We start from the raw sequence: 22,848 nt of genomic DNA on the forward strand, positions 1-22,848 counted from the left end.
CCTTCACCGCCACCTGAGCCGCCAACCCCGCCGTCTCGCGCCGCTGCTCCTGCCGCCTCGCGCCGCTGCTTGCCGCCGCCGCCGCCTGCCGCTAGCCACCAGCCACCACCCGCCGCCGTCGGAACCCGCCGGAGCCCCGCCGAGGTAGAAGCCGCCGCCGTCGTTTTTTTTTTTTTGAGAAAACCGTTTCGTTTTTTCTAAGAAAACCCTAGTTTGTTTTTTTAGTTAGATCGGTCAGTTTTTCTGGTTTATTTATTTAGCGAGCATCCGCTTGTCCGTTCATTTTAACGAACGCTGTTCACTCGTTAGCCGCAGACAGCGAACGTTCGTTTGTTAGCCTGTTCATTAGTTTTCTTTTTCCAGGGTTTTTCCGCGATTATTTTCGATCGCGATTTCAGCCCGAATTTTAGATTTAGTTTACCTTTTCGCTTGTTTATCGAAATCAGGCGATTCAAGCGCCTAGAGTTTCGTCTCGAAGTCCTCTTTCTGTTTAGCCAACTTAAACAAGATTTTATTACTGTAAAATTTGACTTAAGTCCAGATTAGTAATCGGATCTTGTTTCTTTCGCAGTTTGAGTTTCGTTGCTTCGTTTGATTTGATTCTTTTTGCAAAGCGGAGTTCTTAAGTTGAACTTTCCGGTTAGATCTCTTATTTGAGTTTTACCCGTGCTTTAGATTGATTGCTTATTGTATGCTTGTTTGTTTGCGATAGAGTACCGAGAGTGCGAAGCGTGCTACTACGAGTCTCTAGGTTTCGCGGATCATCAGCAAGGCAAGTAACACTTTGATCATACCTCTTTACTACCTAGTTTTATTCCATTAGATCTATCCATCAAACATTGCATGATTAGGATCTGATTAATACGTGGGTTTTGGGAAGTAGATGAGGTAGTACCTATTCACCTGTTTATTATCAAACCTTTGGGAGTTACTTCTACGTACTGCTTATATTGCTATGCTATGCTAGTAGACGTGGATTGGACGAGTGTATCCATGACAGCTGTGAGTATTGATAATTTTTGGTTAACTTAAGGTGGCAACTTAAATACACATCTGGGTGGATTGAGGCACCTGGGGAACCCAGTGTTGCCTGTTTTTTTGGAAATCCCGGGGTTACCGTGTGATTCTCCTATGGACCGCCACCCAGGCTCAAAGGGATCATAAGATTATTCATGCTAGAAACTTCCGTGTGCAGCCACAAGCTATTATGGGCTCTAGCATAGTTGATTAAGTTGTGTGAACTCTTACAGTGGTAGACTAGCAGATGTAGGGGAAAGTAGGTGTAACTGTCTACCCATCGTAAGGTGCTAACGCTTCTGAAAGACCGTGTCTCGATCATCCGTTTCTCAAACACCATGTCGTGCGAGAATTCCAACGGAGCCGATCGAGTCTTGTGGGGAAAAGTGCGCAAACCTCTGCAGAGTGTACAAACTAATCATGGTTAGCCGTGTCCCCGGTTATGGACGTCTTGAGTATCTGGTTCTTGGATTATCATATTGATCTCATCATGTTACTTAAATAAATTGATTGGGTTTAATGATGATGCTTAATTAGGATTGAGTTGGGTGAACCTTCTCAATGTTTAACAACCACCATGATAGTTAAATAAAATTATTCCTTTGTTGTAGGGAAAAATCGGCTTTATGCAAAATTGTAACCATAGAGCTTTACACCAGCCATATTGCATGTAGTGATAACAATTATCAGTTCATTATTTCTCTATGTGTTACATTGCCAGCATATTCCATGTGCTGACCCGTTTCTGGGCTGCAACGTTCATGTTGCAGACTTTTCAGACGATGAGTAAGGTGCCTTAGGTCGTGATCTTTCACTCAGCTATGCCGTTGGAGTTGATGGACTCACTTTATCTTCCAAGCCTTCCGTTGTTATCGTTATTAGATGGCCTTAAGCCATATTATTGTAATAAGTTCTCTTTTGAGACATTCGATGTAATAAGTGTGTGATTGCTACTCTGTTATAAATCCTTCAGGTACTGTGCATGTCAGCATTACCGATCCAGGGATGACACTGATGCACAGAGATCAGACTGTTTGAGGTCTGGTCGCTACATACTTTGAAGCACAAGTGTGGTAAAAGGATAGTAACATTGTCCCTTCTCTCTTTTTCTCTCATTTTTTTATTTTGGTGGGCTTCTTTGGCCTTTTTTTATGGGCTTCTTTGGCCTCTTTTATTTTTATAAAGTCCGAAGTCTCATCCCAACTTGTGGGGGAATCATAGTCTTCATCATCCTTTCCTCACTTGGGACAATGCTCTAATAATGAAGATCATCACACTTTTATTGATTTACAACTCAATACTTAGAACAAAATATGACTCTATGTGAATACCTCCGGCGGTGTACCGGGATATGCAATGAATCAAGACTGACATGTATGAAAAATTATGAAGGTGGCCTTGCCACAAATACGATACCAACTACATGATCATGCAAAGAGCAATATGCCAATGGAGCGTGTCATAATAAATGGAATGGTGGAAAGTCGCATGGCAATATATCTCGGAATGACTATGGAAATACCATAATAGGTAGGTATGGTGGCTGTTTTAAGGAAGGTAAATAATGGGTTCATAATACCAGCGAAAGTTGCGCGGCTCTAGCAAAGTGGAAGGGTAAGTGTGCGTATATCCATGGACTCACATTAGTCATAAAGAACTCATATACTTATTGCAAAAATTTATTAGTCCTCGAAGCAAAGTACTACTACGCATGCCCCTAGAGGAATAGATTGGTAGGAAAAGACCATCGCTCGTCCCCAACTACCACTCATAAGGAAAGCACTCAAAGAGCACCCCATGCAACAAATTTGTCACACAACTTTTACCATACGTGCATGCTATGGGACTTGCCAACTTCACCACAAGTATTTCTCAATTTCATAATTACCCAACTAGCATGACTCTAACATTATTACCTTTATATCTCAAAACAATTATCAGGCATCAAATTGATCATAGTTTTTAATGCACTTTCTATGATAGTTTTTATTATACCCAACTTGGATGCTCATCATTCTAGGACCAATTTTATAACCATCGCAAATACCATGCTGTTCTAAAAGACTCTCAAAATAATATAAGTGAATCATGAGAGATCAACAATTTCTTCAAAATAAAGCCATCGCTGTGCTCTAGAAAATATAAGTGAAGCACACAGAGCAAAACTATCTAGCTCAAAAGATAGAAGTGAAGCACATAGAGTATTCTAATAAATTCTAAATCATGTGGGTCTCTCCCAAAAGGTGTGTACAACAAGGATGATTGTGGTAAACTAAAAAGCAAATACTCATATCATACAAGACGCTCCAAGCAAAACACATATCATGTCGTAAATAAAAATATAGCTCCAAATAAAGTTACCAATAGACGAAGACGAAAGAGGGGATGCCTTCCGAGGCATCCCCAAGCTTAGGATTTTGGTTGTCCTTGAATATATTGGGGTGCCATGGGCATCCCCAAGCTTAGGCTTTTGCCACTCCTTATTCCATAGTCCATCAAATCTTTACCCAAAACTTGAAAACTTCACAACACAGAACTCAACAGGAAATCTCATAAGCTCTGTTAGTGCAAGTAAGAAAAACCACCACATAAGGTATTGTAATGAACTCATTCTTTATTTATATTGGTGTTAAACCTAATGTATTCAAAATTCTCTATGGTTCATACCCCCCGATACTAGCCATAGATGCATCAAAATAAGCAAACAACACACGAAAAACAGAATCTGTCAAAAACAGAACAGACTGTAGCAATCTGTAACTCTCGAATACTTCTGGAACCTTAAAAATCCTACCAAAATAGGAAGTCCTAGGTAATTTTTCTATTGATCTACAGAAAGAAGAATCAACGCAAAAGCACGTTTCTGTGATTTATTGAATTTTTTCTCGTGCACGCAAAGTTTCTGTTTTTCAGCAGAATCAAATTAACTTTCACCCAAGGTTATCCTATAGGTTCTACTTGGCACAAACACTAACTAAAATATAAAAACACATCTAAACAGAAGCTAGATGAGATATTTATTAGTAAACAGAAACGAAAAGCAAGGAACAAAAAATAAAAGCGAGAATAGATCTATTGGGTTGCCTCCCAACAAGCGCTATCATTTAACGCCCCTAGCTAGGCATAAAAGCGAGAATAGATCTAAGTATTGCCATCTTTGGCATTCAATTCATAAGTGGCTCGCATAATATATTCATAAGGTAATTTAATTTTCTTTCTAGGAAAGTGTTCCATGCCTTTCCTTAACGAAAACTGGAATCTAATATTTCCTTCCTTCATATCAATAATTGCACCAATCGTTCTAAGGAAAGGCCTACCAAGAATAATAGGACACAAAAGATTGCAATCAATATCAAGAACGATAAAAATCTACGGGCACATAATTCCTATTTGCAACAATAAGAACATCATTAATTTTTCCCATAGGTTTCTTAATGGTGGAATCCGCAAGGTGCAAATTTAAAGAGCAATCATCAAATTCATGGAAACCTAGCACATCACATAAAGTTTTCGGAATCGTGGAAACACTAGCACCCAAATCACACAAAGCATAGCATTCATGATCTTTTATTTTAATTTTTATTGTAGGTTCCCACTTATCATAAAGTTTTCTGGGGATAGAAACTTCCAAATTAAGTTTTTCCTCATAAGATTGCATCAAGGCATCAACGATATGTTTAGTAAAAGCTTTATTTTCGCTATAAGCATGAGGAGATTCAACACGGATTGCAACAAGGAAATACAATCTATTAAAGAGCAATTATCATAATTAAATTCCTTGAAATACAAAGTAGTGGGTTCATTGCTATGTAAAGTTTTGATCTCTCCAATCCCACTTTTACCAATTTTAGCATCAAGATCAAAATACTCCAAATCATCGGAACACTTTTTAACTAAAGTTGATTCACTTCCAGTCCCATCATTATCAAGATTCACATTGCAAAACAAAGATTTAATAGGGGACACATCAATAACTTTTAGATCTTCATCATTATTTTCATGAAAACTAGAAGAACACGCTCTAACAAAGCAATCTTTCTTAGCACGCAACCTAGCGGTTCTTTCTTTGCACTCATCAATGGAAATTCTCATACCTTTGAGAGACTCATTGATATCATGCTTAGGATGAATAGATCCAAGTTTCAAAGAATCAACATCAAGAGAAAGTCTATCAACGTTCCTAGCCAATTCATCAACTTTAAGCAATTTTTCTTCAAGCAAAGCATTGAAATTCTTTTGAGAATTCATAAATTCTTTAACACTATTCTCAAAATCAGAGGGCATCTTACTAAAATTTCCATAGGAGTTGTTGTAGGAATTACCATAATTATTAGAGGAATTACTAGGGAATGACCTAGGATTAAAGTTTCCTCTATACGCGTTATTACCAAAATTATTCCTACCAACAAAATTCACAACCATAGATTCATTATTATTCTCAATCAAAGTAGACAAAGGCATATCATTAGGATCAATAGTGGCACTCTTAGAAGCAAACAATTTCATAAGTTCATCCATCTTTCCACTCAAAACATTAATTTCTTCTATAGCATGAACTTTTTTACTAGTAGATCTTTCGGTGTGCCATTGAGAATAATTAACCATAATATTATCAAGGAGTTTTGTAGCTTCTCCTAAAGTGATTTCCATAAAAGTGCCTCCCCCGGCTGAATCTAAAATATTTCTAGAAGCAAAACTCAATCCGGCATAAAAGTTTTGTATGATCATCCATAAATTCAAACCATGAGTAGGGCAATTGCGAATCATCAATTTCATTCTTTCCCAAAATTGGGCAACATGCTCATGATCAAGTTGTTTAAAATTCATAATATCGTTTCTAAGAGAGATGATCTTACCGGGAGGAAAATATTTAGAGATAAAAGCATCATTGCACTTATTCCAAGAATCAATACTATTTTTAGGCAAAGATGAAAACCAAGTTTTAGCACGACCTCTAAATGAAAATGGAAATAACTTCAATTTAACAATATCATTATCCGTATCTTTCTTCTTTTGCATATCACGCAAATCAACAAAATTGTTTAGATGAGTAGCGACATCTTCACTAGGAAGGCCGGAGAATTGATCTTTCATAACAAGATTCAACAAAGCAGCATTGATTTCACAAGTTTCAATATCATTGAGAGGAGCAATCGGAGTGCTAAGGAAATCATTATTATTGGTATTGGAAAAGTCACACAATTTAGTATTATCTTGCGCCATCGTGACAAGCACACAAAAAGGCAAGCAAAAGAGAGAGGAGAATGGGAAAGAGAGGGCGAATAAAACAGCAAGGGTGAAGTGGGGGAGAGGAAAACGAGAGGCAAATGGCAAATAATGTAATGCGAGGGAGATGAGTTTGTGATGGATACTTGGTATGTCTTGACTTGAGCGAAGACCTCCCCGGCAACGGCCCCAGAAATCCTTCTTGCTACCTCGCAACCAACGGCGCCAGAACCTCGCAATCAACGCGATAAAGGGGTTGTCAATCCCTTCACGGTAACTTGCGAAAGTGAGATCTGATAGAGATAATATGATAAGATAAATATTTTTGGTATTTTTATGATATAGATTGGAAAGTAAAAGATGCAAAATAAAAGTAGATGGAAAACTTATATGATAAAAGATAGACTCGGGGGCCATAGGTTTCACTAGTGGCTTCTCTCAAGATAGCATAATTATTACGGTGGGTGAGCAAATTACTGTCGAGCAATTGCTAGAAAAGTGCATAGTTATGAGAATATCTAGGCATGATCATGTATATAGGCATCACGTCCGTAACAAATAGATCGACTCCTGCCTGCATCTACTACTATTACTCCACAAATCGACCGACTCCTGCCTGCATCGAGAGTATTAAGTTCATAAGAACAGAGTAACACATTAAGCAAGATGACATGATGTAGAGGGATAAACTCATGCAATATGATATAAACCCCATCTTTTTATCCTCGATGGCAACAATAAAATACGTGCCTTGCTGCCCCTGGTGTCACTGGGAAAGGACACCGCAAGATTGAACCCAAAGCTAAGCACTTCTCCCATGGCAAGAAAGATCAATCTAGTAGGCCAAACCAAACTGATAATTCGAAGAGACTTGCAAAGATAACCAATCATACATAAAAGAATTAATAGGAGATTCAAATATTTCTCATAGATAAACTTGATCATAAACCCACAATTCATCGGATCTCGACAAACACACCGCAAAAAAGAGTTACATCGAATAGATCTCCAAGAAGAGGAAGGAGAACTTTGCATTGAGATTCAAAGAGAGAGAAGAAAGCCATCTAGCTAATAACTATGGACCCGAAGGTCTGTGGTAAACTACTCAAAACTCATCGGAGATGCCTTGGTGGTGATGGAGAGGCCCTCCATGGTCGATTCCCCCTCCGGCGGAGCGCCGGCGAAGGCTCAAAGATGGGATCTCGCGGATACAAAAGGTTGCAGCGGTGGAAATAGTTTTTCGTGGTGCTCCTAGATGTTTTCGGGGTACGTAGATATATATAGGCGAAGGAAGTCGGTCAGGGGAGCCACGAGGGGCCCACGAGGCGGGGGGCGCGCCCACCCTTACTGGGCCCGCCGGCCACCCTCGTGGCTGCCTCGGCTGCTTCTTGACATCCACTCCAAGTCTCCTGGACTGCGTTTGTTCCAAAAAGATCGCCCCGAAGGTTTCATTCCGTTTGGACTCTGTTTGATATTCCTTTCCTTTGATATACTGAAATACGCAAAAAAAAAACAGCAATTCGGGTTGGGCTTCCGGTTAGTAGGTTAGTCCCAAAAATGATAAGTAAAGCCCATAAACATCCAAAACAGGTAATATAATAGCATGGAACAATCAAAAATTATAGATACATTGAAGACGTATCACCCACCCACCACCCACTTCATAGCCACTGTCGAGGACTTAACCTACATGCTCGATTACGGCTCTGAAGACATCGACGATATGGACGACGATGCCGGAGAGGAGCAGACACAAAAACCACCGCCTATAGGGCGCTGGACAACCACCTCCTCGTATGATGTATACATGTTGGATACACCCAAAGAGAACAATGGTGATAATAAAAAGGATCCAATCGAGGATACGCCTCCTGAGAAACAGCCGTATAGTTGCTACCATTGTCTTTCAGCTTGGTTTTCTCTTAGATACTGCGATAATAAAGAGAACAACATGTTGAAAACGGGTGCTTCACCTAGCGGTGCATCTAGGACATATGCTCTTTTGGCAGCTATGATGATCCTCAAGTTCCGGACCCAGTCCGTATAGTTGCTACCATTGTCTTTCAGCTTGGTTTTCTCTAGGAACGCGTTGAAGTTGAGGGCAACATTGGCGTGGGCCATTTGATCTACAAGACATATTGCAAAAGTTATAGACTAAGTTCATGATAATTAAGTTCATCTAATCAAATTATTTAATGAACTCCCACTCAGATAGACATCCCTCTAGTCATATAAGTGATACATGATCCGAGTCAACTAGGCCGTGTCCGATCATCACGTGAGACGGACTAGTCATCATCGGTGAATATCTTCATATTGATCGTATCTTCTATATGACTCATGTTTGACCTTTCGGTCTCTTGTGTTCCGAGGCCATGTCTGTACATGCTAGGCTCGTCAAGTCAACCTAAGTGTTTTGCATGTGTAAATCTAGCTTACACCCGTTGTATGTGAACGTTAGAATCTATCACACCCGATCATCACGTGGTGCTTCGAAACAACGAACTTTCACAACGGCGCATAGTTAGGGAGAACACTTTCTTGAAATTATTATGAGGGATCATCTTATTTATGTTACCGTCATTCTAAGAAAATAAGATGCAAAAATATGATAAACATCACATGCAATCAAACAGTGACATGATATGGCCAATATCATTTTGCTCCTTTTGATATCTATCTGCGGGGCGCCATGATCATCATCGTCACCGGCATGACACCATGATCTCCATCATCGTGTCTCCATGAAGTTGTCTCGCCAACTATTACTTCTACTACTATGGCTAACGGTTTTAGCAATAAAGTAAAGTAATTAAATGGCGTTATTCAATGACACGCAGGTCATACAATAAATAAAGACAACTCCTATGGCTCCTGCCGGTTGTCATACTCATCGACATGCAAGTCGTGATTCCTATTACAAGAACATGATCAATCTCATACATCACATATATTTCATTCATCACATCCTTTTTGTCCATATCACATCACACGGCATATGCTGCAAAAACAAGTTAGACGTCCTCTACTTGTTGTTGCAAGTTTTTACGTGGCTGCTATAGGTTTGTAGCAAGAACGTTTCTTACCTACGCCAAAAACCACAACGTGATATGCCAATTGCTATTTACCCTTCATAAGGACCCTTTTCATCGAATCCGATCCGACTAAAGTGGGAGAGATAGACACCCGCTAGCCACCTTATGCAACTAGTGCATGTCAGTCGGTGGAACCTGTCTCACGTAAGCATACGTGTAAGGTTGGTCCGGGTCGCTTCATCCCACGATGCCACCGAAACAAGATAATACTAGTAGTGGAAAGTAAATTGATAAAATCGACGCCCACAACAAACTTGTGTTCTACTCGTGCATAGAAACTACACATAGACCTAGCTCATGATGCCACTGTTGGGAATCGTTGCAGAAATTAAAAACATTCTACGCATCACCAAGATCAATCTATGGAGTAACTAGCAACGAGAGAGAGGGGAGTGCATCTTCATACCCTTGAAGATCGCAAGATGGAAGCGTTGCAAGAACGCGGATGAAGGAGTCGTACTCGAAGCGATTCAGATCGCGGTGGATTCCGATCTTAGCGCCAAACAACGACAACTCCACGTTCAACACACGTGCAACCCGATGACGTCTCCCGCGGCTTGATCCAGCAAGGAGGAGGGAGAGGTTGAGGAAGATGGCTCCAACAGCAGCACGACGGCGTGGTGGTGATGGAGTGGCAGTTCTCTGGCAGGGCTTCGCCAAGCTCGCGTGGAGGAGGAGAGGTGTTGGGGAGGGGAGGGGCTGTGCCTTGGATGTGGTGCTGCAGCCCTCCCCTCACCCCTCTATTTATAGGGAGAAGGGGGAAGGGGGCCGGCCCCTCTAGATGAGATCTAGAGTGGGGCAGCGGCCAAGGGGGAGGGGGCTTCCCCCAAGCAAGGGGGGCGCCCCCCTTAGGGTCCCCCCCCCAACCCTAGGCGCATGGGCCCTAGGGGAGTGGCGCCCAACCCACTTACGACTGGTTCCCTTCCACCTACAGCCCGTAAGGCCCTGCGGAACAGGTGGCCCCTCCCGGTGGACCCCCGGAACCCCTCCGGTGGTCCCGGTACAATACCGGTATACCCCCAAATATTTCCGATGATCATATGATGACTTCCCATATATAAATATTCACCTCCGGACCATTCCGGAACTCCTCGTGACGTCCGGGATCTCATCTGGAACTCCAAACAACATTTGGTAATCACATACAAATCTTCCTTATAACCCTAGCGTCATCGAACCTTAAGTGTGTAGACCCTACGGGTTCGGGAATCACGCAGACATGACCGAGACAGCTCTCCGACCAATAACCAACAGCGGGATCTGGATACCCATGTTAGCTCCCACATGTTCCATGATGATCTCATCGGATGAACCACGGTGTCGAGGATTCAAGTAATCCCGTATACAATTCCCTTTGTCAATTGGTACGTTACTTGCCCGAGATTCGATCGTCGGTATCCCAATACCTCGTTCAATCTCGTTACCGGCAAGTCACTTTACTCGTTCCGTAATGCATGATCCCGTGACTAACCACTTAGTCACATTGAGCTCATTATGATGATGCATTACCGAGTGGGCCCAGAGATACCTCTCCGTCATACGGAGTGACAAATCCCAGTCTCGATTCGTGCCAACCCAACAGATACTTTCGGAGATACCTGCAGTGCACCTTTATAGTCACCCAGTTACGTTGTGACGTTTGGTACACCCAAAGCACTCGTATGGTACCCGGGAGTTACACAATCTCATGGTCTAAGGAACTGATACTTGACATTAGAAAAGCTTTAGCAAACGAACTGCACGATCTTGTGCTATGCTTAGGATTTGGTCTTGTCCATCACATCATTCTCCTAATGATGTGATCCCGTTATCAATGACATCCAATGTCCATAGTCAGGAAACCATGACCAGCTGTCGATCAACGAGCTAGTCAACTAGAGGCTCACTAGGGACATGTTGTGGTCTATGTATTCACACATGTATCACGGTTTCTGGTCAATACAATTACAGCATGAATAGTAGACAATTATCATGAACAAGGAAATATAAGAATAATCATTTTATTATTGCTTCTAGGGCATATTTCCAACAACCGAAATGCCATACACATAGCATACTTGGGATAGAAGTCGTTGCATTTTTTGCTTTGTAGGTTGTGCACAAGTCTCGTATCCGCCTATTGAGCAATCGTGCTAGCGTCTCTCTTGTGTTGTGCAACAAGAGCATTTTCCTTGGATTCCATATTTTGAGCTCATTCCTTGGTTGCACGACCCCATTTATCTATCTGTGCATGTGTTTCCGTGTGCCACACTATTGGTCTACTTGTTGCATTTGCAAACTTGTGAATCTTTTTCAACATTATTGAATCTTGCTAACATTTGCATAAATTTTCTGCCACCATCCTCACCAAGCTACTCCAAAAGCTTTATTTGTAGGTGTGAGAATTGACAAGATCCGGTACCAATTGTGCTATTTCCTTGCTACATTATTGAGTGATCATTGATCCATGGACCTACCTACGTCTCAAAGGACACCACATGGACCAATGACTAGAGCTCGAGCAAGGGCTATAGAAGATAAGGTGAACTCGCTCCTCTCCGAACTTACACATTCTTCAAGTGAAACATGGCTCCTACGTCAAACGGAGACCCTATGTGTGATCAGGTACCTAGAGGAAAGCCAGGGAGCAACTACACCCAATGGACAAGATGGCAAGGACACCAAGTACAAGGACCAAATGGAAGAGCTGCAAGGAACCTACAGCCTCCGGACGACCGGACCACGCCGGATGTCCGACGCCTGGAACACCAGCCGGCCAAGAACCCAGCCAACAAGTGCTACAGTGGCCGGACGACCGACATGGACTGGACAACACCTCCCAGCGCCCGGATGACCAAGCCCCTTCGGACATCCGGTGCCACATCACAGAACGAAAATAGCGGAAATCCAAGACTTCTGGACGTACGAGCCTCCAGACGTCCGACGTCCACCGGACATTCGGCGACACCTTACTAGAGCAGGATCATCGGACGTCAGGCACCCTCCGGACAACCGGACCCTCGCGAGCCACCGGACGTCCGACACCTGCCTGTGCATAGTGACTAGGGCCGAGGCCCATGTACCCATTCGCCCCCCCTACACTATATATACTCCTCCTCCTCCCTCTTACTAGGGTTAGCATTGGTTTAGCTCATTTTAGAGACAGAGCTTTGCTCATCCATTTGATACATACTCGATTGGAGACCGAGGCCTCCTCGGAGAAGATCCCAAGTGGATTCAAGACCCCGTCAAGGGAAGATCCCCTCGTGGATTCAAGACCCCATCTCATCATGGATTGGAAGAACTGCCGACCGTTTGTGTCATCCCTTGTTGTGTTTTGATCATGTATCTCTCCTTGTGTTCATGGATCTAGCACATGTGTGATCGTTTCTCGTTGATTTGAGTGTTTCCTCTTGTTTCCCCTCTCATGTGTTCTTCATGTTCTTCGTGGGATCCCCTCCAAATCCTGAAAGATCTGCCTCTAGGGTTCCACCCTACATCAACTCCCGAGAAGTTCTTGTGGTAACTGGCCGGAAGAGAGAGACGTCTCTTCATCGTACCCCAGTCCACTTCATGCACTTTTGTAGCTTGCAAAGTTGTGAGCATGCAAATGGTCGACAAAGCTAGGGATAGAGGTAGGGGCCTAGAAAGTTGTCATGGAGACTGATAGCCAAGGAGACGCTAGATGAAACAAAAGGTACATACATAGCCGAAACAACCCTTTCTATTCAATCAGCACAGCATGGATGACAACAGATAATTAAGGTTCTACAGGACAACGACTGCTATATAGTATTCTAGTGGTTCAACATTCCAAAATGAAGCTAGTGCCTGCATTTTCCTGCAAAATTGTTCCTCGTGCGCGCATGCTTTCCATGCCAACACAACCACGCCCCAAAGTCACCAAGGCGCTATGTTTGCAACACGACCTGTCGCGCCAAGTTTCGACGTGTCTCTCTCAGAGATAGTCAGGTGTGTGCTTCTGCAAGGTGGTCCTCATGAAATCTGAGATCCGCGCAGATGCGGCAAGTCCCCTCTCTATACAGTTGAAGTAATCGTCCTCTGAATACAAATGAAACAGATCAGGATTACAACGGCAAAGAAGGGCAAGAAGAACACTCAAATCCAAGGCATGAGACAGATGGAACCGTACCGGACATCACTCCATGGGTGATGGAAGTTATCAATCCCCGTTCTGACTGCCCATCTTTCTGTTGTGATTCTTTCACATCAACAGACTTGCTTGAATTGGGGAACACCAGGTGAGCAAACGATTTCAATTGCTGCAGCAGGTTGTGACAAACAACAATACTTCACTTCCTGTGGTACTGAAAGTATACTCTAGAAAATTTCTTGTGGTAATGGAGGCACTGGAAAAATTTACTTTGATCTCGCACAACACATTCGAGAAACAAGTAACACAATATTCAAGTTGTCAAGTACGGACGATCTGCGGTTAAATTTCTGTTCGTGTCGGCACTTGGAAGTACACTAAACAGTAAACACCATCAAAAAGTAAATCACATGAACTCAGAAAACAGTTACTCATGGCAGTCCCCACAGTAATATGGGTTTGGAGGGGGTCGGCAAACTAAAACTGTACCTCTCCCTAGGGACTAGAAATTTTTATGCTAAACATCACGTAAAATTAAAGCCCCATATACTTGACAAAAGTTTGAAGGGCAAACCAACAACCAGCACCATGAAAATTCCTTGAGGGAGAATCAGACAACATTGTGCGCTTCCATTTCGGAGTGGAATTCAGATGAAAAGGAACAATTCCATACCTGCTCTTCTGCCTTGCTTGTGTCCAAAATCACATCACCATCGGCCAACACTCCGCAGCCAATTGCAACTGCAGCACATAACCTTGTCAGTGAACATACAAAATTATTGAACATACCAGCAAGAGGTTTAATCAGTGAACATAGAGAAATTAGTAAACTTACCAGCAAGATGTTTCATAGGGATGCCAGCAAAAACAAGGGCAGCACAGGAAGCATTAATTGCACATGGAAGAAGCTAAGGCACTGTCAAGGGCTACTCTTGATTGAAATAAGATACAGATTACGGAATTTGTCAATTTGCAATGCATATTGGAACTTCCCCCAGTTCTTGCCAATCATTTACAGCCAACAAAAATGGTTTGTGAGGCAGTGCAACACAAAGAAATACGTGTCATAACTCACAACACTATGGTGACATTAGGAATTAACTACATTATCAATTAATTAATGTATAAAGGATACAGAACCATCGTCACCCATAACCTGCCCAAAAAACAAAACCAGGATAAGGAAAAACAATATATGCAATGGCATGGTACTCCCTCCGTCCCAAATTAAGTGTCTCGGCTTTAGTACAAAGTTGAGACACTTATTTTGGGACGGAGGGAGTACATTAATTATAAAATGACCAATCAACAACATTAATTAAGTTCTTTGAAAACAACTAGTTGCAACTTGCAACAATGGTTGCAGAACCTAACCCCGCCTAGTGCAGCCATTTCCAACAGCAGCATGTATATAGCTTACAAGTATGCAGGAACACATTTCAAATTATTCCCTAGCAAAATTCCAAGGAAGTGGCCATCCTAGTTATTATATCTTGTGTGTTGTGCAAGCACAGACATAAGACTCGCAGCCCAACTAGCGATTCCACAAGATTGCCCCTTAGGAAAAAGGCTGTCATCAGGTGGGCTAAATGGGCTAATGGTGGCGACAGCATGATGCACAAGGCTAGAAATAACCAGGGATGAATTAAAACAGTATAAGCTATGGCATGAATATTACACACAGACTAATTAAAAGGACCGATCGACATAATGCACACTCTACTATGACGCAAGTTCACATCACTTTCTTTGAGAATAGCAAGCTTCAAGCACCGAGAAACAGTTGCAACATGCAACAACGGCTGCAGAACTGAACTCCATCTAGTGCAGTCATTTCCCACAGCAGCATGTTCCTTTCATGTAGCATACAAGAATGCATCTCAAATATTTCCTAGCAATATTTCACGGTAGCGACCGCCCTAGTTATTATATCTTTTGTACCCCTCCGTAAACTAATATAAGAGCGTTTAGAACACTACGTTAGTAATCTATAAATGCTCTTATATTAGTTTACAGAGGGAGTGTTTCACAAGCAGAGACACAGGATTTGCAGCCCAAGTAGCAATGACATTGCGCGCCCACAAGAAATACAAGATTTCCATTTGGGAAAACGCGGCATCAGGCAGACTAAATGGACTAACGCCGTAGCAACACGACACAATGCGCATTTAAGGCTAACACAATACTAAGCAAAAAAACAGAGCAAGTGGAAGCAGAAGGAAGGTGGGCTGACCTGAAGAACGAGGGAGGTGGTGGTGTTGGGGTGGACGGTGAGCAGGCAGATGCTCTGCAGCGTCCGCTTGAGCGTCATCTCGTACTCCTTCTCCTGCCTCCCTGCCAACAATCAAACAACCATTTCAGCACTGCCGCACTGCAAATTCGAGAGAGAACAAACAGTCGGTGACACTGACCGATCTGCCCGGTCTTGGGCTTCCACACCACCTCGATGGACGCCTTCTCGGGGTTCTCCCCCTTGCGCGTCCCCGGCCGGGGCCCGTACACCGCCGCCACCACCACCGTGTCGCCCTGCGCCCACCGCGCCGACCCGTGCGCCCGCTCCAGCGGGTTCCGCGTGCACGAGTACGCCCGCAGCTGGTTCGCCTTCCGACCTCCCGCCCGCTCCTCCCCTCCGCCCCCCTCCATCCCTCACCTCGCCGCCGGCGCTTCCTCCCTCACTGCTCACGGCGTCGTAGGTGGCGGCGCGGCGGTCGGCGAGTCGAAACCCTAGGTAAACCCTGGCGCTCTGCCCAGCCTCCCGCCCCCCGCGGCTGATGAGGGGGGCTCGCGGCAGGGCCAGGGACGATCTTAGCCGTTCCTGGTAGATCGGACGGCTGCGGTCGCTCGACACCCTCCGGGCCGCACGTCTATTTTCGGAGGGGATGGGTGGGTGGCTCCCCACGGTCGCGGGCCAAATAAATTTCCCACCTTTTCTTCTCCTCGCCGCCGCCGCCGCCGCCGCCCGCAAACCGCCGACGCCGACGCCGAGGACGAGGGAGATGGCGAAGAAGGGGAAGGACGCCGCCGAGCCCGACGCCAAGGCGGCGGCCGTCCGCTCCCTCTTCTCCGCCGACAACCCCTTCCGCCGCAAGGAGTCCGCTCCCCCACCGACCCCCGCGTCCGCATCCGCCGCCGTCCCCAAGCCGGCGCGCAAGCCCCGGAGGCGGCCCGAGGCGGAGGCGGAGGCGGAGGCGGAGCCCGCGGTGCCGTCCCGGAGGAAGCGGAGCGAGGAGGATGGGGAGGGCCCGGCGCGGCGCAAGCGGAAGCGGGACGAGGTGGAGTCCGGCTACGAGCGGCGGACGCTGGGGGCGGCGCCCGCGGACAACGAGGAGCGGCCGCGGCCGGTCGTCGGGGCCAAGAGGAAGGCGCCCCACGACGTCGAGGCGGCGGCCTCCGGCGGGGAGTCGGAGGACGAGGCGTTCGACGACGAGGGCAAGCTGCTCAGGACGGTCTTCGTGGGGAACCTGCCGCTGCGGACCAAGCGCAAGGCGCTCACCAAGGAGTTCGCCGCCTTCGGCGAGGTCGACTCCGTCAGGATCCGCTCTGTGCCCCTCGGCGACGTCAGTACCGTCCACCGGATTAGATTCCTGCTTATGCATTTGTGGATAGTTTTTGGCCTTGGTGTGCTAATCAATCATATGTTTGTGTGCTTGCTGCAGACCAAGATTCCGCGGAAGGGAGCCGTCATCAAAGGCAAGATCAATGACTTGGTCGACAAGTGAGTGCATTGTTATACTACATAATATGGATTGCTAGCGGCGCATTGTTTGGGTTATTATTATTGCCTAACAAGTGGAATTTATGCTATGCTTGGATAAATAGATGATTGATTTTTCCCATCTGCTTTGTGCTGGTTGCCATAAATTTCAGTTGGAATTTCTTGATGTGAGAAGCACCTGACTGCAATTAGAAATTCAGAACTTCCCCTGTTGTTAGAGCTTGGCATTTCTGTGCTACTTCTGCAATTGCTAATTATTAATGGCCTTCATTTTAATTTAGTATACAGTTTTTTTCCTTTGCTTTTATGAGCTGTTAATAACCACAAGTTGTTATGTTATATTTAGTTCCTGTTGATACTTGAATAGATAAAAGTATTCTCTAAGGAATATTCAGCGTCGCATAATTTTGGTGAAACTATTACATAGTCCCTTGTTCACACATGTATGTAATACAATTCCTGTTTCTCTCCATAGAATACTTTCCATAATGAAGCAAAGTAACTCATTGTTTTCATCTTAGTTTAGTCCCCCCTGCGCTGTTATGACGCTTAGGCTATATATATGGTAGTGAGACGATGATGGAACACAAGGAATTGTTTAGCTGTTTTTGTGCCACAAACATACTGTATGCCTGTTGCTTTTCGAACTCTTATATTCTTATATCCTTTGCAGTGTACATGCCTACATCGTCTTCAAAGATGAGCAGTGTGCGCGGACAGCTTTATCTCATAATATGGCACTGGTGTGTTCCCTGTCTTACAAGTTACAGCTGATAACAAATTACTTCATAAAGCTTAAGTACATCTTAAGAACGTTCTGTGTCATATCTAATATCTAATATATAATGCATCTATCTGAATTTTGAATCCTCTAGTTCAATGGCAATCACATCCGTGTTGACATGGCGTGTCCGCCTCGTAAAAAGCTAAGAGGAGAAGGACCTCTTTATGACAGAAAGAGGACAGTGTTTGTTGGTAACCTTCCATTCGATGTAAAGGTATGTATGATGTGTCCATTCTTGTATGGCTCCTTGTTGTTCTTTTTTTAAGAAATGATAGGATGAGGAGCACCACAATGTCCACATAAACTAAGTAACCAGTGTCAACTTTGCTTCTTGGTGGCGCATCAGGATGAGGAGCTCTACCAGCTCTTCTGCGGTCCCAGTGGACCACAAGGTGATGTTGAAGCTATACGAGTTGTCAGAGATCCAGATTCAAGCCTAGGAAAGGGTATCGCTTATGTTCTATTCAAAACAAGGGTATAATTTCTTATCCTTCATCTTCCCGCTTGAGTTATTCTGAGTTCTGACTCTTTGCAACAGTCAAAAAAATTGTCGGGTGCATAAGAAGTTTATGAATAGTATAATTTGTTAATCCTTGTGTGATTGTGCACAACATTCCTTGAAGATAGTATCGTTAGTCATGTCATATGGTTAAATGCTAGTATTACATGTGAAAAGAATGAGTTTAAGACTTCCTTGCTAACTACATATTTACAATGGAAACATCAGTTTATATAAGCAGGCTGTAAAAACTAAGCCAATTTGTAGACTCACAGCCCAATACATGCTGAACTGCATATCTAACAGAGTTCATTTATGGTGCCTTACATTGTTGAGTGTTGATCATCTTTAACCAACTGAGCAGGATGGAAAAACGATAGAATCTTGTTAAGTGTTGTCCAGAAAAGTTTATGCTGGATCAGTTCAGTTATTCTTTTTTTTTTAGGTGAACCAGTTCAGTTATAAACTACTTAGAGTAGTAAACTCGATGCCGGGTAACTACATCTACTTTGAAGGCTGGCTTATTATGATCCTGGCTAGTCAATTGCATCTGTTTATTAGAATTGTCCAGTCAGTTCATTACTTTATCCACTGATAATATACAATATGCACTTTGAACATTGTGACTTACTAAGGAAAAAACTCTATTTTCTGAGGCACATAACATGTTATAACGACCTCCGGTTATCATCGCGTAATATGCTTTGAACAATTTTCCACATTCTCTGCATACACTGTTATCTCGTCAGGATCTCTCTCATAATTGTTTCATTGTGTTATTATGCAGGAAGCTGCTAACTCTGTTGTGAAAAAACGTGGCCTTAAGATCAGAGACCGCTTTTTGAGGCTCACCCATGCAAAGGCAGCCGACGCGACGCCGAAGGCAGATTCTGGGAAAAAGCGCGGCACTCCAAAACAGAAGACACCTTTCACGCCAGGCAGCAAGTCTCGCGAAGGCAGCGACAGTAACAAACGCAAGGCGCCGGCAAGCCTGTCTTACCAAGGCCTGAAGTCGACCAAATCCGGCGTCGTGAAGAAGGTGAAGGTGGCCCGGCGCCCCATCAACCAAGGGAAGCAGCAAGGCAGGCCTAGCGAGACGGGACAAAGCGAGAGTGCCCGCAAGGCCAAGCGGCCCGCCGTGGCAGCAAGGAAGGCGAAGCAGCTGAACAAGAAGCGCAAGCAGGACGGCTCGACGCCCGAGAACACGCACCGGAGCAAGAAGGCGAGGAAGTAGCCACCCCTGTCATGGATTGTTCGCTTCACTTTGTAATATGAGTGTTGAGGGTTTTGGATGAGACGAGTCCCTGATGGCCTTTGGTTCAGCGAGGGAAAAAAATACGAGGTTGACATTGCTAATGTAATGCTGAAAAGAGTCGAGTGTTGTCATTTGGTACTTGCCTTTGGAGTCTTGGCCGCTGTACTAATGTCAAGATGATGCTTATCTATGTAACATCATGTACTGACACCGTTTTTGCCTTGCTTGTTCCCATGTCAATCAAGTGATGGAACTACAAGTATCATGTTTGGTTAAAAAAGAATCATTGGTCTTGGTAAAGACCCCATTCCATAATTTTTATTGTGGTTTAAATTCAAATGGAACAGAGGGATTGACTGACAGTGTCAAATGCAGAAGCATTTGATTCTCAAGATCAAACATGGGTTTAGGTTTTACTGAATTCGACAAGGAACTCTTGTTCCATGATCCATCTCAAAACGGAAATTCGATCGCGCATTCCTGGATCTGGATGGATATCACACCAAACATAGCACAACTCGAAGTGGCAGTTCATAATTTGCATAGAAAATCAAAGTGGAAGTGAGAGTTCATAATTTACATAGAGGTGGTAGATTGCAGCAGCAGCAGCAGCAGCAGCAAACCATATTGGATGATTTATTACTCGTGCACGCGTCACATGGCGGCGGCGGAGGCGGCGACGACGTGGAGGCGCCAGAAGACCTCGGCGGCGGCGTCGGCGGTGCCGTTGTCGACGGCGACGGCGCCGAGGAGCGCGCGGAGGGCGCCGCAGACCACGGGCGGGGCCGAGGCCTTGGTGGACCCGGCGACGCGCACGACGGCCGGGATCCCCGCGCGGGCCCCCGCCGCGGCGCAGGCGGCCTCCCCCGCGGCGTCGCGCGCGGCGCGGGAGACGGCGGAGGCCGGCGCGTCGCGGTCGGCTGCGAGCGCGCGCAGCGCGGCGGCCGACTCCGCCGCGGCCAGGCCCAGCACGGCCAAAGCCCGGCCGTTCTCGCGCGAGTAGGAGGCGTGCGTCATCGCCCGGCGGAGCAGGTCCGGGGACCCGAACGCGTAGCCGATCCGGCCCTGCAGCGCCGCCAGCGCCGCGTCGAACGGAGACGAGGCCGCCGGGGAATACTTCAGTCCCGAGGCTAGTGGGTGGGAGGCGACGGAGACGGAGACGGAGACGAGGAGGAGGACGGCGGCGAGCGTTGCCGGCGGCGGGGGCGCCATTGCTGCTGTGGTAGGTTTGGGTGGAGTGCGGGAGAGGAAAGGTGACCGGCCGGTTGCGTCGACGTGGCGATTCTCATTCTCTGGTTGGCGAGGTGGAGTGGGTCAGAGCCCTTGGGCTGGGTACGGGCCGGGCTGGACTCGGGCCACTGGCGTATGTCGGCCTGATGGGCCTATCGGCACGGCAGCATGGCCTAAACTCGAAGCGATGCATTCACAGATCCCATGCCCATCTTGCTGCCAGGAGATTTGAGTGAAAGAGACGTTCAACTTGGAGCTCAATGTCAAATCGGCTGTCTAATCTACTAGAAATACCAAGTGGTTGAATGATCGCGTTTTCACAGGAAAGCCGACAGGTGGGACCCACTGTCAAGGCCACCGTCGCCATGACTGGTGCTCGGTAATGTCGTGGTCCCTGTGTACACCCCTGGCCTACTCCCCTTCTTTTGCATCCGAACCCGCGCCTCTAGACACTTCCCTGCTCGCGTCGTTGCCACCTGCCACCATGGTCGAGCTTGTCGGGATCCTGTTTGCCCCGCTCGCGTGCTCCTTGGTCGTGCCTCGGGGATGTGCAGGACGCCACGTGTCCCCGCACAGCTCCGCCATCATCTGCGCGTGCAGTGCAAGTAGGATTCGACCATGTCCGGCCTAGCCCACCTGTCCGGGAAACGATGTGTTGAGAGACCCCCTAGTCGGGACATCGTTAGTAGCCCCTGAACCGGTCTTCAAGTCTGGGTCGTACCTTGACTTTTTCGAGCTGTTCTTCGTCTTGGGTCGTCCGTCTTGAAAACTGGTTCAACGAATCCTTCTGTATCCAGTTCTTCCTTGATTAATTGTTGGATTGCACCGGGGAGCTCTGTGCTGACCTTGGCTCCCGGCCAGCACTTCACGCTTGCTGCTAGGTTTGGGTGGGGAAGTGCGGGAGAGGAAATGTGACCGTCCGGTCGTGTTGACGTGGGGATTCTCTAGGTATTTTTTTTAGGTGTGTTTTTTTCTGAGAGAGTGGGGATTCTCTAGTTGGTGAGAGTCAGAGCCCTTGGGCTGTGTACGGGCCGGGTCGGAATCAGGCCTCTGGCGTCTGTGGGGCCAATGGGCCAATCGGCACGGCAGCATGGCGAAATTGGTCTCGTGCTTCCCACACTGTCCTGCCCTGCCCTAAACTCGAAGCGACGTTCACGTTGGCAGGTGAAGTGCACCGTGCAGCCTACATTCACAGATCCGATGTATCTGTTGACTCGTGTAGGTAGGTAGAAAGGCAGGTGATATGCTACTCAACTTCTCCCATGCTTGGAGGTTCGAGTGAGACGTTGAACTTGCAACGCAATGTCAGAATGTCAGATCGGCTGTCTAGCTAGCTAGGTGTTCCTGCCATCGTGACTAGGAATCTTACAACTCTCCGTGTGCACCTTCTCCTCCTCCTCCTCCTCCTCCTCATCATCATCATCATTGTCGATTCATGGACTCGAGCCTCGAGGCCGTCTACTCTAATCTAATCTATAGCCACGCCTCCCACTTGCCGTATCATCCTTACCCTCATACCTCTCGCAAGCGTCTGCATTATAAGCGTATGAGCACATTTTATCATCCAACGCAGTCTTGCATTTGTTTGATTGTTTTTCCACATTTCTAAGACAAATAAGGAGGGCTTTGCGGGAAGCCAAGGGCACCACATACCCCTCTCTCTCTATCTAGATGGACCAAGGTCGTTCGTTGTTGAGATTTGGCGGAAGATTAGCATGTGGCATTTGGCGGAAGGCTGCTAACTGAAAGGTGATTAGGCGTTTTGATGGAAAGCTATTTGGGCGAAAGGCCACTACCATTTAGTAAATTAAGCGTTGCATTTGGCAAAAGCTACTAATGATGTAATTCTTTCGGCCGAAGCTAAAGCTAGCATGCATCAATTTGGCGGAGCTTTGTTTCTCTTTGGCGCAAGCTACTGTAATGCAATGCTAATA

The 22,848-nt window shown here is 45.6% G+C and overlaps 3 protein-coding genes across 3 annotated transcripts; 1 reads left to right on the forward strand and 2 right to left on the reverse strand.

Moving 5' to 3' along the window:
* Positions 1 to 13,003: 13,003 nt before the first annotated feature.
* Positions 13,004 to 16,089, reverse strand: LOC119312951 (exosome complex exonuclease RRP46 homolog). The gene is made up of 7 exons (XM_037588744.1): positions 15,843 to 16,089; positions 15,665 to 15,765; positions 14,567 to 14,587; positions 14,267 to 14,339; positions 14,105 to 14,172; positions 13,471 to 13,600; positions 13,004 to 13,379 (listed from the first exon to the last, which is right to left on the reverse strand). Exons 1-7 carry the CDS (start codon positions 16,072 to 16,074, stop codon positions 13,276 to 13,278), a joined length of 729 nt encoding a protein of 242 aa, XP_037444641.1. The 5' UTR covers positions 16,075 to 16,089; the 3' UTR covers positions 13,004 to 13,275.
* A 206-nt stretch (positions 16,090 to 16,295) lies between these two features.
* Positions 16,296 to 19,943, forward strand: LOC119312950 (nucleolar protein 12-like). Its single transcript, XM_037588743.1, has 6 exons — positions 16,296 to 16,988; positions 17,088 to 17,146; positions 17,820 to 17,889; positions 18,022 to 18,144; positions 18,277 to 18,405; positions 19,217 to 19,943. The coding sequence occupies exons 1-6, from the start codon at positions 16,311 to 16,313 to the stop codon at positions 19,661 to 19,663; spliced, it is 1,506 nt and encodes a 501-aa protein (XP_037444640.1). The 5' UTR covers positions 16,296 to 16,310; the 3' UTR covers positions 19,664 to 19,943.
* Positions 19,944 to 20,140: 197 nt separating this feature from the next.
* Positions 20,141 to 20,943, reverse strand: LOC119312952 (protein NUCLEAR FUSION DEFECTIVE 2-like). The gene has a single exon (XM_037588746.1). It carries the CDS (start codon positions 20,894 to 20,896, stop codon positions 20,339 to 20,341), a length of 558 nt encoding a protein of 185 aa, XP_037444643.1. The 5' UTR covers positions 20,897 to 20,943; the 3' UTR covers positions 20,141 to 20,338.
* Positions 20,944 to 22,848: the final 1,905 nt, after the last annotated feature.

The sequence above is a fragment of the Triticum dicoccoides genome, chromosome 5B (genome assembly GCF_002162155.2).
Source record: "Triticum dicoccoides isolate Atlit2015 ecotype Zavitan chromosome 5B, WEW_v2.0, whole genome shotgun sequence".
In the NCBI taxonomy this organism is placed as follows: Eukaryota; Viridiplantae; Streptophyta; class Magnoliopsida; order Poales; family Poaceae; genus Triticum; species Triticum dicoccoides.